At 41.7% G+C, this 19,876-nt stretch overlaps 1 protein-coding gene across 1 annotated transcript in view; it reads right to left on the reverse strand.

The window, feature by feature from the left end:
• The window catches only part of LOC140236607 (uncharacterized), a 135,524-nt gene that overhangs the window by 44,799 nt on the left and 70,849 nt on the right, over window positions 1-19,876 (reverse strand). The window contains 7 exon segments of the mRNA XM_072316530.1: window positions 1,921-2,005; window positions 3,866-3,870; window positions 12,174-12,346; window positions 16,465-16,615; window positions 16,617-16,773; window positions 17,360-17,609; window positions 19,373-19,443. Of these exon segments, the coding sequence (XP_072172631.1) occupies window positions 1,921-2,005; window positions 3,866-3,870; window positions 12,174-12,346; window positions 16,465-16,615; window positions 16,617-16,773; window positions 17,360-17,609; window positions 19,373-19,443 (892 nt within the window).

Raw genomic sequence — 19,876 nt, forward strand, 5'->3', positions numbered from 1 at the left:
AGTAATAATAATAAATGTTAGTAATAATGATGATGATAATAGTACATGCAATTGCTACAGCATCATTTTCCGTATTCATTAATAATCTCAAGGCGCCAGTAGCCCTTACACCAAAGCAAAAAGACTGAAAATACATGTACCATAAAAGAAGAAGAAGTAGAAGAAGAGGAGGAAGAAGAAGAAGAAGAAGAAGACATGAATGTCTGTCTTCAAAACGCGTTGTCAGAGAAATAGAATTTTAGGTTGAATACTCCTAAAAGACGCTATGTAGCTTTATGTAGCTTGATTTGTTTTTTTCTTTCAGATCAAGTGGAAGTGAATTCCAACGTTGGTTCAGCATGAACAAAAGCTTGTTTCCCTCAAAGATTTCTTAGAAAGCGGTATATATGCAGGAGACCAGAAATTGTAGGATCGAAGAGTCGTGTAGGTTGGTATAGACGAAACAAACATACATAGTAATCAGGAGCTGTTTCCTCAATGACATGATAAACCAGATGACGTATTTTAAGCCTAATACGCTCCTTTACAGGCAACCAATGAACGCTCTTTAGGTTATGATATAAATATGAATATATTGAAAATATATTATATGTATAATACAGGTTTTCCCGGCCAATTTCGCACTTTTGTCAGTCCAATTCCTAATGGCGGCATTCAATTTGGCACAATTCAGCCCAGATGGCATGTTCGGTATTTCAATTTTGTAATCTTTTCATTCAAATTAATTTTGGAGCATTCAAATTACTTTTAACATCATTCGAATCAGCACTTTTTCAGTTGAAATTCGCAATACAAGCACCTTTTCGCATATCGTTCATTCAATTTAGCATGATAGTCACGTGATCACGTATACGCTGCGCTCGTTCATTCGAATTCATTCTTGGGCATCCAATTTCGCATTTACTGCAGTCAATTTAGCAGACACGTTTATTCTGCTCTTATTCCTTTACTCATTTTAATTCATCACAGGTATTGTTTGCACGAATCATAACATTTCATATTTTCGTATTCCTTCTTTTTTCTGATATCTTTGCAACAGTACTTTCAAAATATGTGTAAGTGTTTATAATGTTCGATAGCATTATTTCATTCACAGATACATTAATCTTAAGTTTGTTTTGACATTAATAGGGAGAAGGAGGTTTCAATTTACATCGTGATTCCTTCCATCTGCATGTTTCATTTGGTGGGTGCTATATTGCGTTAATCATCATTAGGAATAATGTTCTTGGATCAGCTCCTAGCCATCAATTTGTCAAGGTTATTACCCTCAAATGCTTCTATGATTCCCCGTCTTCTTGAGAGATACGTCTGAATCTAACTTGTGCTGCCATGACTGGACATAAGAAAGTTAACTGAATCTATGGCACTGGTGCATGTATACTTCTGATATCATGTATGAAAGAAGAGGGGTGTTACAGAACAACAAACTTGAGTTATATGGGATCAAAGATACCTTTACTATACACTTAACAGTGTGTGGATGAAACGAAAAATTCAAATTTAAATACGTATAAATCACGGTTTTCACCTTTTCAAAATAGAAACAACATTACGCCAATTTGAATGAACATGTTTGGAATTTGACTGCCCATACGCGAAATTGAATGAATGAATGAAATACCATTTTCCGCCAGTGCTGGCGAATTTGAATGACTGAAGAGTACGTGCCAATTTGAATGCCTGTTTTACGAATTCGAAAGACACATGTGCGAATTTAATTGATCGAAATGCTAAATTGAACGAACAAGTTGCAATTTTGAATGACAGAATGTGCAGTGACGAGGATTTTCGCTAAATTAAATGAACCTTTTATCAAATGGACTGACAAAAGTGCGAAATTGGCCGGGAAAACCTATACTTGCTGCATATGTCAACGAAAAAAAAAAAACACGGCTGCGCGTTAAATGTTTTACTCACCGTCGCTTTCGAAAGAAAAGAAAGCCACCAGAGACCAGAATTATCAAGAGTAAAGAGATACCAACACCAAGCCCAGCAGCCAAACCTTTCAGAATAACATGGACATAAAGACGATATTGTAATGTATGCTACAGAACGCAGTTACGATGAACATGGACAGAAAGACAGTAAGAATGATGTAATTATCATTAGATTTATTTTGACTTTTAAGATTTTACGTGTAAGAATTAGTAGTGTGATGAGTAAGAATAGACATGTTGTCCTTATGACATTGTTATCAGTCTCTGTGTGGGTCTTTGCTTCGTTTTTTCCCTTGTTCTTTCACAGTGGCGTATCTAGGGGGGGGGCAAGGGGGGCACGTGCCCCGGGCGCCACTCCTTGGGGGCGCAAAAAAAAAACGAAGAAGAAGAAGGAAAAAAAAGGAAAAAACGAAGAAGAAGAAGAAGAAAAAAAGAAAAGAAGAAGAAGAAGAAGAAGGAAAAAAAAAAAAAAAACTCGCCCGGAAGGGGGAGGGAGAATGGTGGGGGGGGGGGGGGGGAGCAGAAAACCAAATCAAACAAGATGAAAACAAAACATGATGATGACGCGAACAAAATGACAATGTTTATTGTGTTCACACAAAAATTCCATGTTCTGTGAGCTGAAATACAAAAATTTTCGGCTCGCTCACTGCGCTCGCTCGCCAAAATTTATGTAAAAAAAAAAGGTAAGAACAAAACATGATGGTGACAAAATGACAGTGTCTATTGTGTTCACACAATCATGTCATTTTATATTTAGCAGGCAAAATGTTTCACGGAGCAGCGGCTGCAATTTCATTCGTTCTGAAGCGATCGCCAATTGCATCAAAAGAGGGCGTCAACGGTTTCGAACATACGGGGGGGGGGGGGCGCAAAAAAACAACAACAAATCAAACAAGATAAGAACAAAACGTAATGATCACGCGGAAATATACAAATTTCGGCTCACTCGCTCGTACTAATTTAGAGTATTTTTTCAAGTCCTCAGTTTGTTGGTATAAATCGTTATCTATAAGGTCGTCACTATAATTGTGAGATTCAATGAGCAAAAAAATGACAAGAATTCCATGTTTTGTAAGCTGAAATACAAAAATTTTCGGCTCGCTCGCTGCGCTCGCTCGCCAAAATTTATATTAAAAAAAAAGATAAGAACAATACGTGATGATGACGAGGACATTTACAAATTTCAGCTCACTCGCGAGCACTAATTTAGAGTATCTTTTAAAGTCCTCAGTTTTTTGGTATAAATCGATATCTATAAGGCTGTCACTATATCTTGATTAGAATTGTAAGATTTGGTAAGCAAAAAATGACAAGAATTCCATGTTTTGTAAGCTGAAATACAAACATTTTCGGCTCGCTCGCTGCGCTCGCTCGCCAAAATCTATCAAAATTCATTACATTTAAATCACCCTCAAAAGATCCCTTTTAAGTGCTTGAAAAAGCATCATGTGGACTTTGTTTAAAGTCCCTACCGGGATGGGGTTGAGGTTGAACACTTTTTCAGAAATTAGGGGCGCAATTTTCGTGCTTGCCCCGGGCGCCGTTTTCCCTAGATACGCCACTGTTCTTTCATTCATTGTCGACCATGGTAGCCTTTTTTTTTTTTTCTGGCGCACACGTGCTGAATCCAATCAAGGTAACGTTCATCGTGCTAGCGGGCGCACGTTTGTAAATTTGTATAGAAACGCAATCTGGCTAAGAATGGCTTAAGCAACCAAGGTCTGGGTTAACTCCTTACTGTCACTTTTTTTATGAGACGGGACGGTCCATTGAAAATTATTCTAAAGGCTGACGAAGGTGTGGTTTGTTTGTTTCATTTTAACGAATTCAATACAGATGGACTCAGCATTCAGCACCATGTCATAATAATTATGCTCGGATCTCCGACTCAGGCATGACGGTAGTCCTACTGGCCCCAAAACCTACACTGTGTATTAGGTAGCTCATCCTAGCCGGCGACAGAAAGAAATCTTGCCAATGCATCGTCGTGCTTAAGGACTTAAGGAGTTGCGGCAACACTCAAACAATTAGCCTTCGGATAATGTCTGACTGAAAGCGAGGTGTGCACTCGACTTATCGACGACACTCCCATTGCAGCACTGAATCCATGGGCGTAAATCCCGGGGGGGGGGGGGGATGGCCTGTACAGTCATCCCCCCCCCCCCTGAATTTTGAAAAAAAAATGGAGGAAGCAGAAATGTGATTGTATCAATTTTGGCATATTGCATGACGTATGTATACGCCGGCCTTCAGACAGGTAACAGAGCTGAACAGTATTCTATCTTGTAGGAAAATGTATACATAATTTTCTATAGTATAGGCCTATATGTAAACATGCTATGACGCGAGTAACTGGGGACCATCTGCAAGATATGTACGAAAACAAACAAACAAACAAACAAACAAACAATAACAAAAACTATATCGCCATAATTGAACCCCCTCCATTTCCTGGATAATTCCTGAGAAACGACAGTGACTGGTGACTCAGTCAGGATACATCTATGAGCATACCCAGAGAAGATCAGGGGCGTCGACTCTATCTCGGAGGGGTGGGGGGGGGGGGGGCGCAAAGGGGCATTTGCCCCGCCCCTACGGAAGTGTTTAGGCAGACAAATCATTTATCCCCCAAGCAATTCCCGAGATGAGGACAAATCTCGAACTTTTTTAATGGAAAATTGTCCAAATATCGCCAGAACTATGCACCAGATCGTTGTATTGCAATCATAAACATGCAAAAGCTCCGCTATACAGGATCCCTTTCGATAGACTTTGTACACTTTTGAGATTGACGTATATTTCCCTAATTTATCAAAGAGTGTGCAGCAGATCTTTCACTGAACAAAAGCACCCTCATATGTAGAGGCGTCGATTGGGGGGGGGATGGTTCTCCCATAAAAGTGGGACAAACAAAAGCGAAAAATATATCTACAAACGGCAGTGTTTGGAGTGCACAATGTCAAAATTTTAAAGCTCGCTCGCTCCGCTAGCTGGCATTTAATCGCTATGCCATTCTCCTGATGCTGCTGCCAGTGAATGGCAGCAGTTGCGCCCGGTGCGCCCCGGCCCCTTAATTTCCAAAGCGAAAAATATAGCTACAAACTGCAGTTTTTGGACTGTAAAATGTCAAAATTTTGAAGCTCGCTCGCTTCGCTCGCTCGCATTTAATCATTATGCCATTCTCCTGATGTTGCTGCTAGTAATTGCCAGCAGTTTTCGCCCGATGCGCCCCCTTAATTTCCAAAGCAAACAATATAGCTACAAATGGCAGTTTTGGGACTGTAAAATGTCAAAATTTTGAAGCTCGCTCGCTTCGCTCCCTCGCATTTAATCATGCCATTCTCCTGATGTTGCTGCTAGTAATTGCCAGTAGTTTTCGCCCGTTGCGCCTCCTTAATTTCCAAAGCGAAAAAATAAAGCCACAAACGACAGTTTGGGGACTGTAAAATGTCAAAATTTTCAAGCTCACTCGCTTCGCTCGCTCGCATTTAATCATATGCCATTCTCCTCATGTTGCTGCCAGTAACTGCCAGCAATTTTCGCCCGGTGCGCCCCCCTTAATTTCCAAAGCGAAAAAATACAGCCACAAAGGACAGTTTTTGGGACTGTAAAATATCAAAATTTTCAAGCTCACTCGCTTCGCTCGCTCGCATTTAATCGTTACGCCATTCTTCTGATGTTACTGCCAGTAATTGCCGGCAGTTGCGCCCGGTGTTCCCCCCCCCCCCTCCCTCGATTTCCAAAGCGAAAAATACAGGCCAAAAACGACAGTTTGGGGGACTGTGAAATGTCAAAATTTTGAAGCTCGCTCGCTTTCATTTAATCGTTATGTCATTCTCCATTCTCCTGATGTCGCATGCTCCCAGTAATTGCTAGCAGTTGTGCCCGGTGCGCCCCCCCCCCTTAATTTCCAAAGCGAAAAATATAGCTACAAACGACAGTTTTAGGAACTGTAAAAAGTCAACATTTTCAAGCTCACTCGCTTCGCTCGCTCGTATTCAATCGTTATGTCATTCCCCTGATGTTGCTGCCAGTAACTGCCGCAGCTGCGCCGGTGCGCCTCCCCCTTAATTTCCAAAGCAAAAAAAAAATACAGCCAAAAGGGGCAGTTTTGGGACTGTAAAATGTCAAAATTTTCAAGCTCGCTCGCTTTACTCGCTCGCATTTAATTGTTATGCCATTCTCCTGATGTTGCTGCAGTAATTGCCAGCAGTTGCACCCGTTGCGCCCCCTTAATTTCCAAAGCAAAAAAATACAGCCACAAACGGCAGTTTTTGGACTGTAAAATGTCAAAATTTCAAGCTCGCTCGCTTCGCTCGCTCGCATTTAATCGCAATACCATTCTCCCGAATGTTGCTGCCAGTGATTGACAACAGTTGCGCCCGGTGCGGCCCCCCTTGATTTCCAAAGCGAAGAAGTATAGCTACAAACGGCAGTTTTTAGCATGTAAAAGCATTATGTCAAAATTTTCAAGCTCGCTCGCATTTAAATCGCTATGCCATTCTCCTGATGTTGCTGCCAGTGATTTACAGCAGTTGCGCACGGTGTGCCCGTCTTAATTTCCAAAGCGAAGAACATAGCTACAAACGGCAGTTTTTGGATTGTAAAATGGCAAAATTTTCAATGTAAAAAGATTTCAAAGTGGGAGGGAGAAATCCCCCACCATACCCTCCCCCCCCCCTCTCGCTTGCTTCGCTCCCCTCACGATCTCATAACCGCTCCCCCAATCCTGTCTACGCCGGTGATAGGCCCCACTATTTAGTAGGACTTCGCAGTGATGTCGCACAGGCGGAGCAAGAGCTGAAATACCACGATTTAGTCATTCAATAATACATTGTGAATATTTCATTTTCTATTGGTTTTTTAAAGAAAAACAAACAAAAATTTCACCAAAAGTGTGCACCAGATCGCTGAATTTCAGGTCTGAAAATGCAAAATCTTCCTCGTGTGGGAGAGGGACACCCCCCCCCCATACACACCCTCCCCCCGTCAACCCGGTCGCTCCGCTCTCTCTCACAAATATTTCAAAAACAAAAAAATGTCTTCATACTTTTAAGGTCTGATTTTCCGCCGCAAGTCATCTGACAAGCAAAAAAAAAGCAACTACAAGAAAAAAAAGTCTTCATATTTTGCTGCCACTTTCCTCCCACTTTATATTTCATGCAAAAGAGTGGGACATCCGATCCCTGTAAAGTGTGCGTGTGTGTGTGGGGGGGGGGGGGAGCACCATGCTTCTCTCTCCCCCCCCCCCCCCCCCCCAAGGCTGTGCCGGTCCGGTTATGGGCTTGTAATCGTGGTGATGGTGACCATCCCCCCCCCCCACTCCTCAGTACGGATTTACCCCGTTGACTGAAGCACCTCCCTGACTGAAGCTATTTTAAGACTTCAGTGCAAATTTAAATGCTACCAGTGAATGAAAATGTAAGCTGATAATCGCTATCCATACTGTAATTTTGCCGTTTACGTTTCTTTTCTACCATTTGTATTAGGTTAACGTAAAAAAAAAAGATACGCACAAAATTTCTGTTGGCGCACTCTAGTTATGTCAGCATATTCTGTCGTACATTCCTGACGGGTCTAGGACAATTAACCCCATGGCAATTACCCCGGACCCTCATTCTTAAAACATCCGAGTCAGAACTGACGGAACTGGGTCCGTTGGGTCACACACCGTTCCGGGTCAGAAATGACAAGGAATGAGGTCAGATATGACCATGAATTGGGTCAGGGTGACCCCATTCGGGGTCTTCATGACCAAATTCCAAGCCATTTTTGACCCCGAACGGTGTGTGACCCCAACGGACCCAGTTCCGGGTCAGTTCTGACTCGGATGTTTTAAGAGTGTTCCCTTGGCCCTAATCTTAATCCTAATCCTAACCCTAACACAAATTCCTAACCCTAAACCTAGCCTTAACTATACTTTTTACTCTAACATTACCACTAATCATTATTTAGCTTGGGGGTAATTGCCCTCCTAGGGTAATTGCCCGGATACGCATTCTGACATACTCTGTCAGCTCCATTTGGACACAACAAAAGAAAAAAAAAATGCAAGAACTATCTCACTCCATATCTCGGAAAAACGGACTATCTACTGTGTAAAATATGTCGATGGACTGTTTAAAAAAAAGGAAAAAAGCTAACAATTGTGTGTACGTCAAGGATCAAGGCAGTGGCAATGTATACCTGAAGATGAAGGCTTTGGATATGCCAGTGTTTCTTCTGTTATGGAATCTGACCAGGGTCCAATCCCACCTTCATTCACGGCTGCAACCTATGAAGAGTACAGATGACAGACGTTATATCTCTCTTAAATGACCTAGCATGTGACCTTCAACATTTAACTGTTTGTCAAATCACGCATTATAAGAAATATCCGTATGGAGTAGGTGAGCTACACTCGTCAAAAGGCTTGTCGTTTCTTCTTGTTGCTCGCTGTGAACAGGAATTTTAGTAGGTACGAGCCACTGGCAGTTGTACAACTCTAACGTTAGACTTTGACTGAAACTGAAAAGCGAATATTTCTACTCACTATCCCCTGCCCGAATGGTGGTCATGGATAGATACAGAAGGGAGACAAAAAAAAAAAGAAGAAAAAGAAATTAGAGACAAGTAACTTCGTATAGACAGGGTTTTTAAGATGGCTTTTTTTTTTGGGGGGGGGGGTTGGGCAGGGGGAGGACCGTATACGGCCGGTAGCCTGTGACTAAACTAGGTAACTCCTACTTTTAGACAGGTTTGACTGTTTATCCTCAAATAACTATTCCATATATCACTGCATGTAGCCTCCGTTCCTCATTCTCATAAAAACAAACTTTTTTTTTTCAAGACAGAATTATGATAATCATAGTACCTGTAGTTTTTCACAATATCAAGGGCCAGGACATATTACTTATAGGTGATGGATATTAAAAAAAAAAAAACGCCCAGAAGACAATTACAATACCTTCACAGTGTATACGGTGTTTGCCTGCAGGTCAGTGATATTATACATCATCTCATATTCGAGACCATCAAATACTTGGATTATAATGGCGGGATCCACATCTCCTGACGACAGTTCTAACTCGTAGGCATTGATCTCATAAATGCCGAGATCAGGTTCATTCGGAGCTGTCCACGTAACAGCAATGTAAGTCTGCGAGATGTTGAAAGCGTCCGGCTGGGAGGGAGCTCTAGGTACTGATGTGATGAAGAAGTGACACCATTTTCATATTATTAGAAGCCTCTATTGTTTTCCAATTTCACTTACAATGTTTACACAGAGGTAACATCACACAGAACACATACACGTTGTATTGCAGAATCGTTTCCACTACATACTCATGCTAACATAGATACATTGAAATAAGATTATGGAATCAGGAGGTTTGATAAACATGCGACATTCAGAAACAAAATGAATATTCATGTAAAGGGGCTGCTACATTCTTGCGGTGTACACGTTAGTACTGGATATGTTGAGGTGATGCAAAAACCATGTCCATGTGAAAGCCCGTAAACTAGACGCCCTGCTAAGAACAAATCTCTCACATAGCTGACAGACTTTTTAATAACACGGACGGATTAAAAATGAACAACCCCCCCCCCAAAAAAAAAAAAAAAACAAAAAACAAAAAACAAAAAACCAAAAAAAAAAAAAAACGAAACAAAAGAAGACTGACCTGTAACATTATTCTTATCCACCTATTAAAAACATACATTATGTGATATATCATCGATTAGCAGAAAGTGATCAGGAGGGCATGTAATATCCTTATGAAATACTAGTGAACATGAAGATGAAGTGTCTCTGCTATCACTTACTTGGAATGGGCAATGTCGTTACTTCTCCAGCACCGGATTCGCTTTTCCCTCCGTTGCTTACTGCTGCCACCTTTTAGAAAATAAACGAAATAATGGTATAAATCATCATCTCCTTGATCACTGTTACGCATCTCTTTCATGTTGCTGTAATTCTTCGAAACCAATATGACAGGCAAATGAAAACACTATTCAGTGTAATTTTAACAATCGATCCTGTCACTATTTCAAATCCATGTGATCATAAATGTTTGTTTCACGAAAATTAATTCACTTTATTGGACATGATATTCTTTATTTCTTGCGTGTGTACTGTTATGAATGACAATACTGAATTTACGAGAATTGAAAAGAACTTTCCACTTGTAAAGTTCTCAGTGAAAGCATGTGAAGGGAAAGACTTACAGACCTACTATAATTTATGGAGAAAAGCCTAGAAGGCATATGTTGGAGAGTTGATTCACCGCATATTCGTGGCCGGCTGAATTTTTTTATATAATTATTATGTGGACATTGCTACATCGAAGCCGCGATTAGCTGGAACATTATTTGATGTATTGCTTGCTGGATTATCATTTCCACATTGACTGGACGCGGTCGTCTAGCACAGCGTCTGGATTATACAGGTATCGCTGTGGATTACAGAAAAATCTATGCGCCCACTAATTTACGTCTGATTGGAGCATTTATCCGTGTGTGTCGAGGATCCTTCATCTGTGCATCAAGCCTGACTTCCAGGGGACTACACGCAACGTGTGATTACTTCATTCAACTGTAACATATGATTATAATATGTACAAATAAATTGTATTCTTACTTGTGCTGATAGATCAGTTTTGCATCGAGAACATTAATGATAAGGCGCCTGAACATTAATTCAGTTTCCTTTCGTGCGATAATTTGCTCATAACAGCATAAAAACGCCGATACATATACAGTACGTACAATGCGACCACCGTCCTAATAAAGGAACGAAAGTATTATCATGTTTGCGGAAGCGAAATGATTTCTTAAGTTCAATCTAATATCGGTTACCCCCAGGTTAAGTTTGTACGTTACCGTGAAGGAATAGCTGGTGTCAGGATTGAGGTCGACTAACTGGTAGGACATGCTTTCTTCAAGGTTATATGTGATCTCCACTGGTTCTCCGGGGTTCACTTGTATCGTATATTTCATCAGAATCCCATTGATGAGCTCAGGTTCTTGCCACGTTATGGTTGCGGATGTTTGATTTAGAGATTCAGACAAAATCCCCACACCGCGTGGAACAGTAGGAGCTATATATGTGGGGAAAAAAAAATCAGACGGAGCTATGTATAATTATTCACTGAATGATTTTCTTCATGAACAATTGCATGTCTTAGCAAAGGCTATATGTGACCCTGCACCTAAAAACAAACAAAAAGTCGCCAGACATGAATTTTTAGTCAAGACCAGATTCTGAAAGAGCAGACTTTAAGCTTTAAAATGATGTATAACTCAAATCAAATGGGCTCTCCTAACCTATCTAAATATTGGAAAGCAAACACAAACTCAGGAAAAGTGTGAACTGAGAAAAGAGGCTCTGAAGTACAGTGTCTATTCAAGCGCTTAATCTTTACCAAACCGTGCTGGCTGTGCGATGAAAGGGACAAAAAAAAAAAAAAACAGGAAGTAAACCACCAGAGTAACAACAATGAAGGGATTATTAGATTAAACTGAAATTAAGCATGCCTCATTAACACATTCTGTTCATAATTAATGCTAACTTTCAAAGCAGTAGCACTATCTTTTCAAAAGTTATTAGAGTTGAGAGTGAAGAGTATGAATAAGGTTTTTCAGAAATGAAAAAGGGATTCTAAAGACACACCTAATCACACTATTCTACCAAAAATGTTCGAGATAAACTGCTAAAAAAACACACTTTCCTGCCCGTTTTATGATACCAAATGTTATCATAGTGTAAAAGAAGACCTGCTCTTTCAAAAAATATGAAAAAGTCAAGTTCGGCTAAGTTGACCCATTTCACTTATTTTCAGTCCTCACGCAAAATCAGTGTGTGCGACTTTATGTTCGTTTTGAGGTGCACGGTCACATATTAATTTTGTTGCAATGTGAGGAACAATGCCCCGGCAATGTGTAACATTGATTGTTCATAATACATAGGCCTACAATAGGGAGTAACAACATTAAAAAGGTTATAGTGATATAAAAAAATCTACTTTGATTGCGATAATGTGGCTTCACTATTAAAGTGTCTTAGTGTGGGTGTAATATTCTTCCTCAATGTAATTCTATTCGGCATTATTGCACAGGGCGCTACGGCAAGACGCATGTAGGCGATACGTTCCATCAAACCATAAATTGGTAATTTCGACGTCATAATTGTGCGTGCATTCTGCGGTTATACCAGACTCAAGACGTGTATATAATGTGGATTATTTATACGTACCACTTGGCAGGGTTCTGGTTTGGATGCTGTCACAAGGACCCCCTCCAGCAGATGTGTATGCACAAACTGTGAAGTTATAGGACGTGTAATGTGGTAAAGATTGGTACGTTAAAGTTGTAGTAGTTGTGATGTTTTCCTCCGGGGGAGTAGATGTATCATCATCCTGTAGCTTCATGAAGGAACACATGTAGAAAACATCTCCATTCCTGGTTTTACACGGCGGTGTGATCCACTCGTAGGTCAACGTTTGTTTTGTGTCATTGTTTGCAGCGAGGTTACCAGGTTTCTCTGTAGGGACTAACAGCGTGATAAACAATAGAAGAAACATGTCATACTTTTATAGCGTTGTTCAATTTGTAGGGACCATTTAGAGGATGAAGTTATAAATTTACCTCAAATATGATCTTTCTCATTTTCTTTAACTGTTTCATACTATTCATCTGTAAATTCTGAAACCCACAAGACAAAACCAGAGTGTATGGTATTTTGTACTTTATTACATGGGCGTAAATCCCGGGGGGGGGGGGGGGGATGGGGGGGATATATCCCCCCCCCCCCTGAAATGGAGGAGGGGGGGATGGCCTGTACAATCATCCCCCCCTGAATATTGAGGGGGAAAAATGGAGGAAGCAGAAATGTGATTGTATCAATTTTGGCATATTGCATGACGTTTGTACGCCGGCCTTCAGACAGGTAACAGAGCTGAACAGTATTCTATCTTGTAGGAAAATGTATAATTTTCTCAAGCGCTCGCTCGCTTCGCTCGCTCGCGAAGAAAGTAACATCGACATACACTGTAAGGTATGGCTCAGGCGTTGACAACGTCAAATAGTATAGGTCTACATGTAAACATGTTATGACGCGAGTAACTGTGGACCATCTGCAAAATGTGTACGAAAACATACAAACAAACAATAACAACAACTTTATCGCCATAATTGAATCCCCTCCATTTCCTGAATCATTCCTGAGAAACGACAGTGACTGATGACTCAGTCAGGATACATCTATGGGCATACCAAGGGAAGATCAGGGACGTCGAATCTATGGGAGGCAAAGGGGCATTTGCCCCGCCCCAAAGGAAGTGTTTAGACAGACAAATCATTTATCCCCCAAGCAATTCCCGAGATGAGGACAAATCTCGAACTTTCTTAATGGAAAATTGTCCAAATATCGCCAGAACTATGCACCAGATCGTTGTATTGCAATCATGAACATGCAAAAGGTCCGCTATACAGGATAAGGGATAAACTTTGTACACCTTTGACATAGACGTATATTCCCTAATTCATCAAAGAGTGTGCAGCAGATCTTTCACTTAACAAAAGCAACCTAATATGTATAGAGGCGTCGATGGGGGGGGGGATGGTTCTCAAATAAAAGTGGGACAAACAAAAGCGAAAAATATAGCTACAAACGGCAGTTTTTGGAGTGTAAAATGTTAAAATTTTAAAGCTCGCTCGCTCCACTCGCTCGCATTTAACCGCTATGCCATTCTCCTGATGTTGCTGCCAGTGATTGACAGCAGGTGCACCCGGTGCGCCCCCCTTAATTTCCAAAGCGAAAATATAGCTACAAACGACAGTTTTTAGGACTGGAAAATGTCAAAATTTTCAAGCTCACTCGCTTCGCTCGCTAGCATTTAATCAGTATGCCATTCTCCTGATGTTGCTGCCAGTAATTGCCGGCAGTTGCGCCCGGTGTGCCCCCTTAATTTCCAAAGCGAAAAAAGTACAGCCACAAACGGCAGTCTTTGGACTGTAAAATGTCAAAATTTTCAAGCTCGCTCGCTCCGCTCGCTCGCATTTTACCGCTATGCCATTCTCCTGATGTTGCTGCCAGTAATTGCCGGCAGTTGCACTCGGTGTGCCCCCTAAATTTCCAAAGCGAAAAAGTATAGCTACAAACGGCAGTTTTTAGACTGTAAAATGTCAAAATTTTCAAGCTCGCTCGCTCCGCTCGCTCGCATTTAATCGCTATGCCATTCTCTTGATGTTGCTGCCAGTGATTGTGAGCAGGTGCGCCCCCCCCCCCTTAATTTCCAAAGCGAAAAATATAGCTACAAACGGCAGTTTGGGGACTGTAAAATGTCAAATTTTTGAAGCTCGCTCGCTTCGCTCGCTCGCATTTAATTATTATTCCATTCTCCTGATGTTGCTGCCAGTAATTGCCAGCAGTTTTCGCCCGGTGCGCCCCCTTAATTTCCAAAGCAAAAAATATAGCTACAAACGGCAGTTTTGGGACTGTCAAATGTCAAAATTTTGAAGCTCGCTCGCATTTAATCATTATGCCATTCTCCTGATGTTGCTGCCAGTAACTGCCAGCAATTTTCGCCCGGTGCGCCCCCCTTAATTTCCAAAGCGAAAAATTACAGCCACAAACGACAGTTTTTGGGACTGGAAAATGTCAAAATTTTCAAGCTCATTCGCTTCGCTCGCTCGCATTTAATCATTATGCCATTCTCCTGATGTTGCTGCCAGTAATTGCCAGCAGTTTTCGCCCGGTGCGCCCCCCCCCCTTAATTTCCAAAGCGAAAAAATACTAGTACAGCCACAAAGGACATGTGGGACTGTAAAATATCAAAATTTTCAAGCTCACTCGCTTCGCTCGCTCGCATTTAATCGTTATGCCATTCTGATGTTGCTGCCCGATTGCCGGCAGTTGCGCCCGGTGTGCCCCCGTAATTTCCAAAGCGAAAAAATACAGCCATAAACGGCAGTCTTTGGACTGTAAAGTGTCAAAATTTTCAAGCTCGCTCGCCCCGCTCGCTCGCATAACTGCTATGCCATTCTCCTGATGTTGCTGCCAGTAATTGTCAGCAGTTGCGCCTGATGCGGCCCCCCCTTAATTTCCAAAGCGAAAAAGTATAGCTACAAACGGCAGTTTTTAGACTGTAAAATGTTAAAATTTTCATGTTCGCTCGCTCCGCTCGCTCGCATTTAATCGCTATGCCATTCTCCTGATGTTGCTGCCAGTGATTGACAGCAGTTGCGCCTGGTGTGCCCCCCTTAATTTCCAAAGCGAAGAATATAGCTACAAACGGCAGTTTTTTGACTGAAAAATGTCAAAATTTTCAACGCAAAGAGATTTCACCGTAGGAGGGGGAAACCCCCCTACCATACCCTCCCCCTCGCTTGATTCGTTCCCTCACATAACCGCTCCTCCTAAGATCAAATCCTGTCTACGCCGATGAAAGGCCCCATTATTTAGTAGGCCTTCACAGTGATGTCGCACAGCAAGAGCTGAAATACCACGATTTTGTCATTCAATAATATATTGTGAATATTTCATTTTCTTATTGTTTTTTTTAAAGAAAAGAAAACAAAATTTTCACCACAAGTGAGCACCAGATCGCTGAATTTCAGGTCTGAAAATGCAAAATCTTCCTCGTGTGGGAGAGGGATACCCCCCCCCCCCCATACATACCCTTCCCCCGTTCGGTCGTTCCGCTCCCTCTCACGGATATTTCCAAAAAAAATGTTTTCATACTTTTAAGGTCTGATTTTCCGCCGAAAGTCGTCTGACAAGCAAAAAAAAAAAAAACAAACAAACAAAAGCAACAAGAACAAAAAGTCTTTATGTCGTTGCTGCCACTTTTCTCCCACTTTATATTTCATGCAAAAGAGTGGGGCATCCAAAGCTTCTCCCCCCCCCCCCCAAAAAAAAAAAAAAGAAAAGGCTGCGCCGGTCCGGTTATGGGCTTGTAATCGTGGTGATGGTGACCATCCCCCCCCCCCCCCCCACTCCTCAGTATGGATTTACGCCGTTGCTTTATTAACCCGAAAAGTAGACATATGAGAGGTTTGTCGTTGATTAGCAGACATCTCGGATGTTTGTTTAGTCCTCTTCTTTTGATTTTCGATCAACCGCTGACACTAGCACCCATGTGTCATTTGTTCCAATTGCAATTCATCTTTACTGTCAAATGTGACGACTGCTTGTAAAATATTTGTTGTTTTTTTTTCATTTCAAAGTAATAATACCCCATTATACCTCATTTCTTACGCTCCCTGAGGTACATTAAAAAGCTAATTCTCTCGCATGCTTGAATTATTGTGTACATGTATATACTCGATACACTTTAAATGTTAGAATTGACAAGATGTTGAAAAAGATCGGGTTTTTTTTTTTCTTTCACGAGAAGAAAACATGACAAAAGAGAACGCATCCGTCTGATATAAACGGATACAAGCGAGAGGGATAATATCTTGCGTGTGATTTTTCGACAGCCTAATTAAAAAAAATACAACGCAAATGACCACGTTCTTTTTACCATTCGTTGATTACCTGAATCACTTGAATTGAATACTGTCCATGATGCCTTGATAGCCTGGTATTTATGATCCTCATAATATGGAATGACCGTTAAGATGTATGTTGAGTATGCGTACAGGTCATCATAGGTGTAGGACGTGACATTTGTTGTAGAGACTTCCGGGTTGTCTGATTCTGAGTCATCGCACTGGTCCCTCAGCAAGAGGGTGCGTGTGACTTCGTAGATCACTGGAGAGCAATTTGTTGCTGGTTCTGTCCAGAACAAGTCGACTATGTCATACGACTCCGCGGAAGTTGAAAGGTCGTCCACTGGATCAGGCGCTGGTTAGGGGTAGACCATGTATTTCATTTAACCAAAAAATTCTGCATTTATTACTTTTCCTTTACTACAAAATCTAGTACAGGTGGTGAATAAATACAAATTATTATGAAGATAATATGCACTTCATCATCTGTCTCAAATAATGACAAACCGTTCATGTTACTTCTGTGGTCTTTAGGAAGTCCCTAAGTGTTTTAAATGAAAACACACGAATATTTTAGGCCTAGATATGACAGTATGAGTTGAATTCGGTGATGTTTACCACTCTGTAGTAACTTTTCATACATGACTATTTTTTCCATGATAATTTATTGGTAACATTTGAATTACATTAATATAAAAAAGCACACCAAAACACACACGAAAAGGGAGATTATGCTATTGTTCGAATATACACGTGTAGCTGACGTCCTTGGCAATGGCGAAATGAACACACATCTTCAATTATATACCATTGTCATTTGTCCATGTAAGTATACGTTTTTCTTTGCGGCAGGAAATGTGCTCAAGGTGAATGAACGTTGGTTGACAAACGTATAATCCGAAAAAAAAAGTTCTGCGGCCTACGCCCATTTCATGACTTACGTATCGCATCGGTTGTTCCACTCATTTGGCTCTCAGGTCCGAGCAAGTCTCTTGAGTTGACAATCACCACCGAGAAAATATAATCCGTACATGGACTCAAGCCCGTGACATGGTGCGTGATGGAATTGGCACCTTCGAACGCGATGACTGTATTCTCGGCTTGGTTTTCGCTAGGCCAGTACGTCAAGTTGTAGCTATAGTAAGCAGCAGACTCGCACCGCAGCCAAGTTGACATCGGGACGTCGGGCACCTTTAAAAGTGAGCACAGAAGTCTCTCGTCAGAGAACACCTCATCATGTTTTCACTCCAGCCTATCATTCAATTGCAACCTTTGACATATCACTTCCAGACGAAGATCTATATTTATCAGTCACATTTGTTGTACACTATACTTACAATCATTGCATTGACTTAATATCTTCCCAGGTGATAAAAGTCTTGTTTGAACACTTTACATCATTTTGCTAAGAAATCTACAAGACTTTTGTAATTGTATTCACTTTATGACATTACTAATAAACAACCAAACAATGTGGACAGAGTGCCTTGCTGACGTACAAACGTGTCGGGCTTGGCATGGACCCGAACCCACAGACCATACCACGCTCATGCCATTCAGAGACGAGCGCCACGCCATTAGCCACGCCATCTCCATTACTATGGTATTACGAACCATGGCATTAACATGAACTCCAATTTGTAACAATAGTAATATCCCAAGGAACAGTCACTCCTGCATGCGTGATAATTTACGTAGTAATCAACAACATGCGTATATTTTGTCAAATTTCAAGTCAAATACAAATTCAACAGTACTAGTATACCCACACGGCAGTATAAAGGCCGTGTCACACCTTTCCGGGCAAGCTAACCATGCTAACCGGGCTTGTTGCGAGAAGGGATTTTCCGCACGCAGGGAAATTTTCCGCCGGCGGACAAGAATGTTTGCGAGTTTTGCACCTGTTTCTTACCTACTAGACACGCACTACTTTTATACCTTCTACTTGCGTGTATTTCGTATGACCTGCGTGAGAGATTTGAAACCGATCCGTTTTCTGTTACGAGCGACTTACAGGTACTGAGATGTACCTGCTTTGGAGTTGCCTGCGAAGTGCTGCTGGTAACGGTCTCATACTGGTGTTCTGCGTGTACCTCTGCGAGCGAAACCCCATGACTCACTCGGAACAAGTTTTGAGCATGCTCAAGGCCTTATCATACCACATCTGGGGAGGTTTTGCGGCTTGACTTGCGGGGAAACGAATTTGCTACCTGGAGCTCTCCGTAGTTGGTCCGCACCTGACAGTACCTAGCGCGTATCTCGCCTGTAGTTGCCCGGAGGTGCGCACGCAAGTCCGATTTAACCGCAGCCAAGTTTTGAGCATGACCAATTTTTTTTCCGGGTGAGTCGCGGGAATGCCCGGAGAGGTCCACGCAGGACGCCAGTAGGAGGCCCTTAGCGGCAGCACCTCGCAGGCAACTCCCACGCAGGTACTTCACAGTCTCGTACGCAGCCAACATAATGACATTCTGTGGAATTACAGCCATTCCTTCAGAGGAATTCCTTCACTGAGTTGTCAGCCCCCACGCGACTGGTGCAAAGGTGCACAGTATACTCGCAAGTAGAATTTAGGTAGAACGCGTCCAGCAAGTAAGACACATACACATACTCGCTCAAATCCTGGGTCCGCCCTCAGGAATGCCCGGTATGCTGGAAAATCCCTACACTCAACAAGCCCGCGTAACTTGCCCGGAAAGGTGTGACAAGGCCTAAAATGATTTACGTGCGCACCTCCGGGCGACTACGGATGAGATCCGTGCTAGTTACTGTCATGTGCGGGTTATCTGCGGGGACCTCCGGGTAATAAAATTTGTGCTTCGCAAGTCGCACGCAAGGCTTGCCCGGAAAGGTGTGACACGGCCATGAACAGTAAGCATGTGTTCATTCGCATGTCTAGCCCAGTTCTACTGTGTCACATTCACAAGATTTGAAGTACATGAGTCACTATGTCTCACCTGCCATGATACCAAGATACTGTCTGTACCAGTGACATTCACATTCAGTTCCGATGGCGCGAAGAGTGGTGCTATTTACATAGTGGAAAAAAGTAATAAATTGACATATATTTGGTATTTAGGCAAAAAAATGTTTTGTTGAAGGGAATTTACATGATTTTTTTTTTATCCTTTTAAAATCATCAAACATTCCGCAAGAACACGATAGAACCTGTTGAGATCGTGCCTTCCTTGCATTCCTTCCACAATCAATGCCCAACAAGACGGGTGCTCCACAGCCGAATAATAATTTTGATGTAAACAAACTTTATTTGAGATATGTTACCTTTTGATTGCGTGTGCTGAATAACAGCCAAAGCCAGGCAAAAAATCAAATAATTATTATACTAATCTCATTTATTATTTTGCTCTTTGAGAATATATTACAAGGCTGATACTCTCGGCATCCATATGAATGAACATATTTTGCTCACAACTCAGGGCCGGCGGAACGGGGTGGGGGGG

Source organism: Diadema setosum, chromosome 13 (assembly GCF_964275005.1).
Source record: "Diadema setosum chromosome 13, eeDiaSeto1, whole genome shotgun sequence".
NCBI lineage: Eukaryota > Metazoa > Echinodermata > Echinoidea > Diadematoida > Diadematidae > Diadema > Diadema setosum.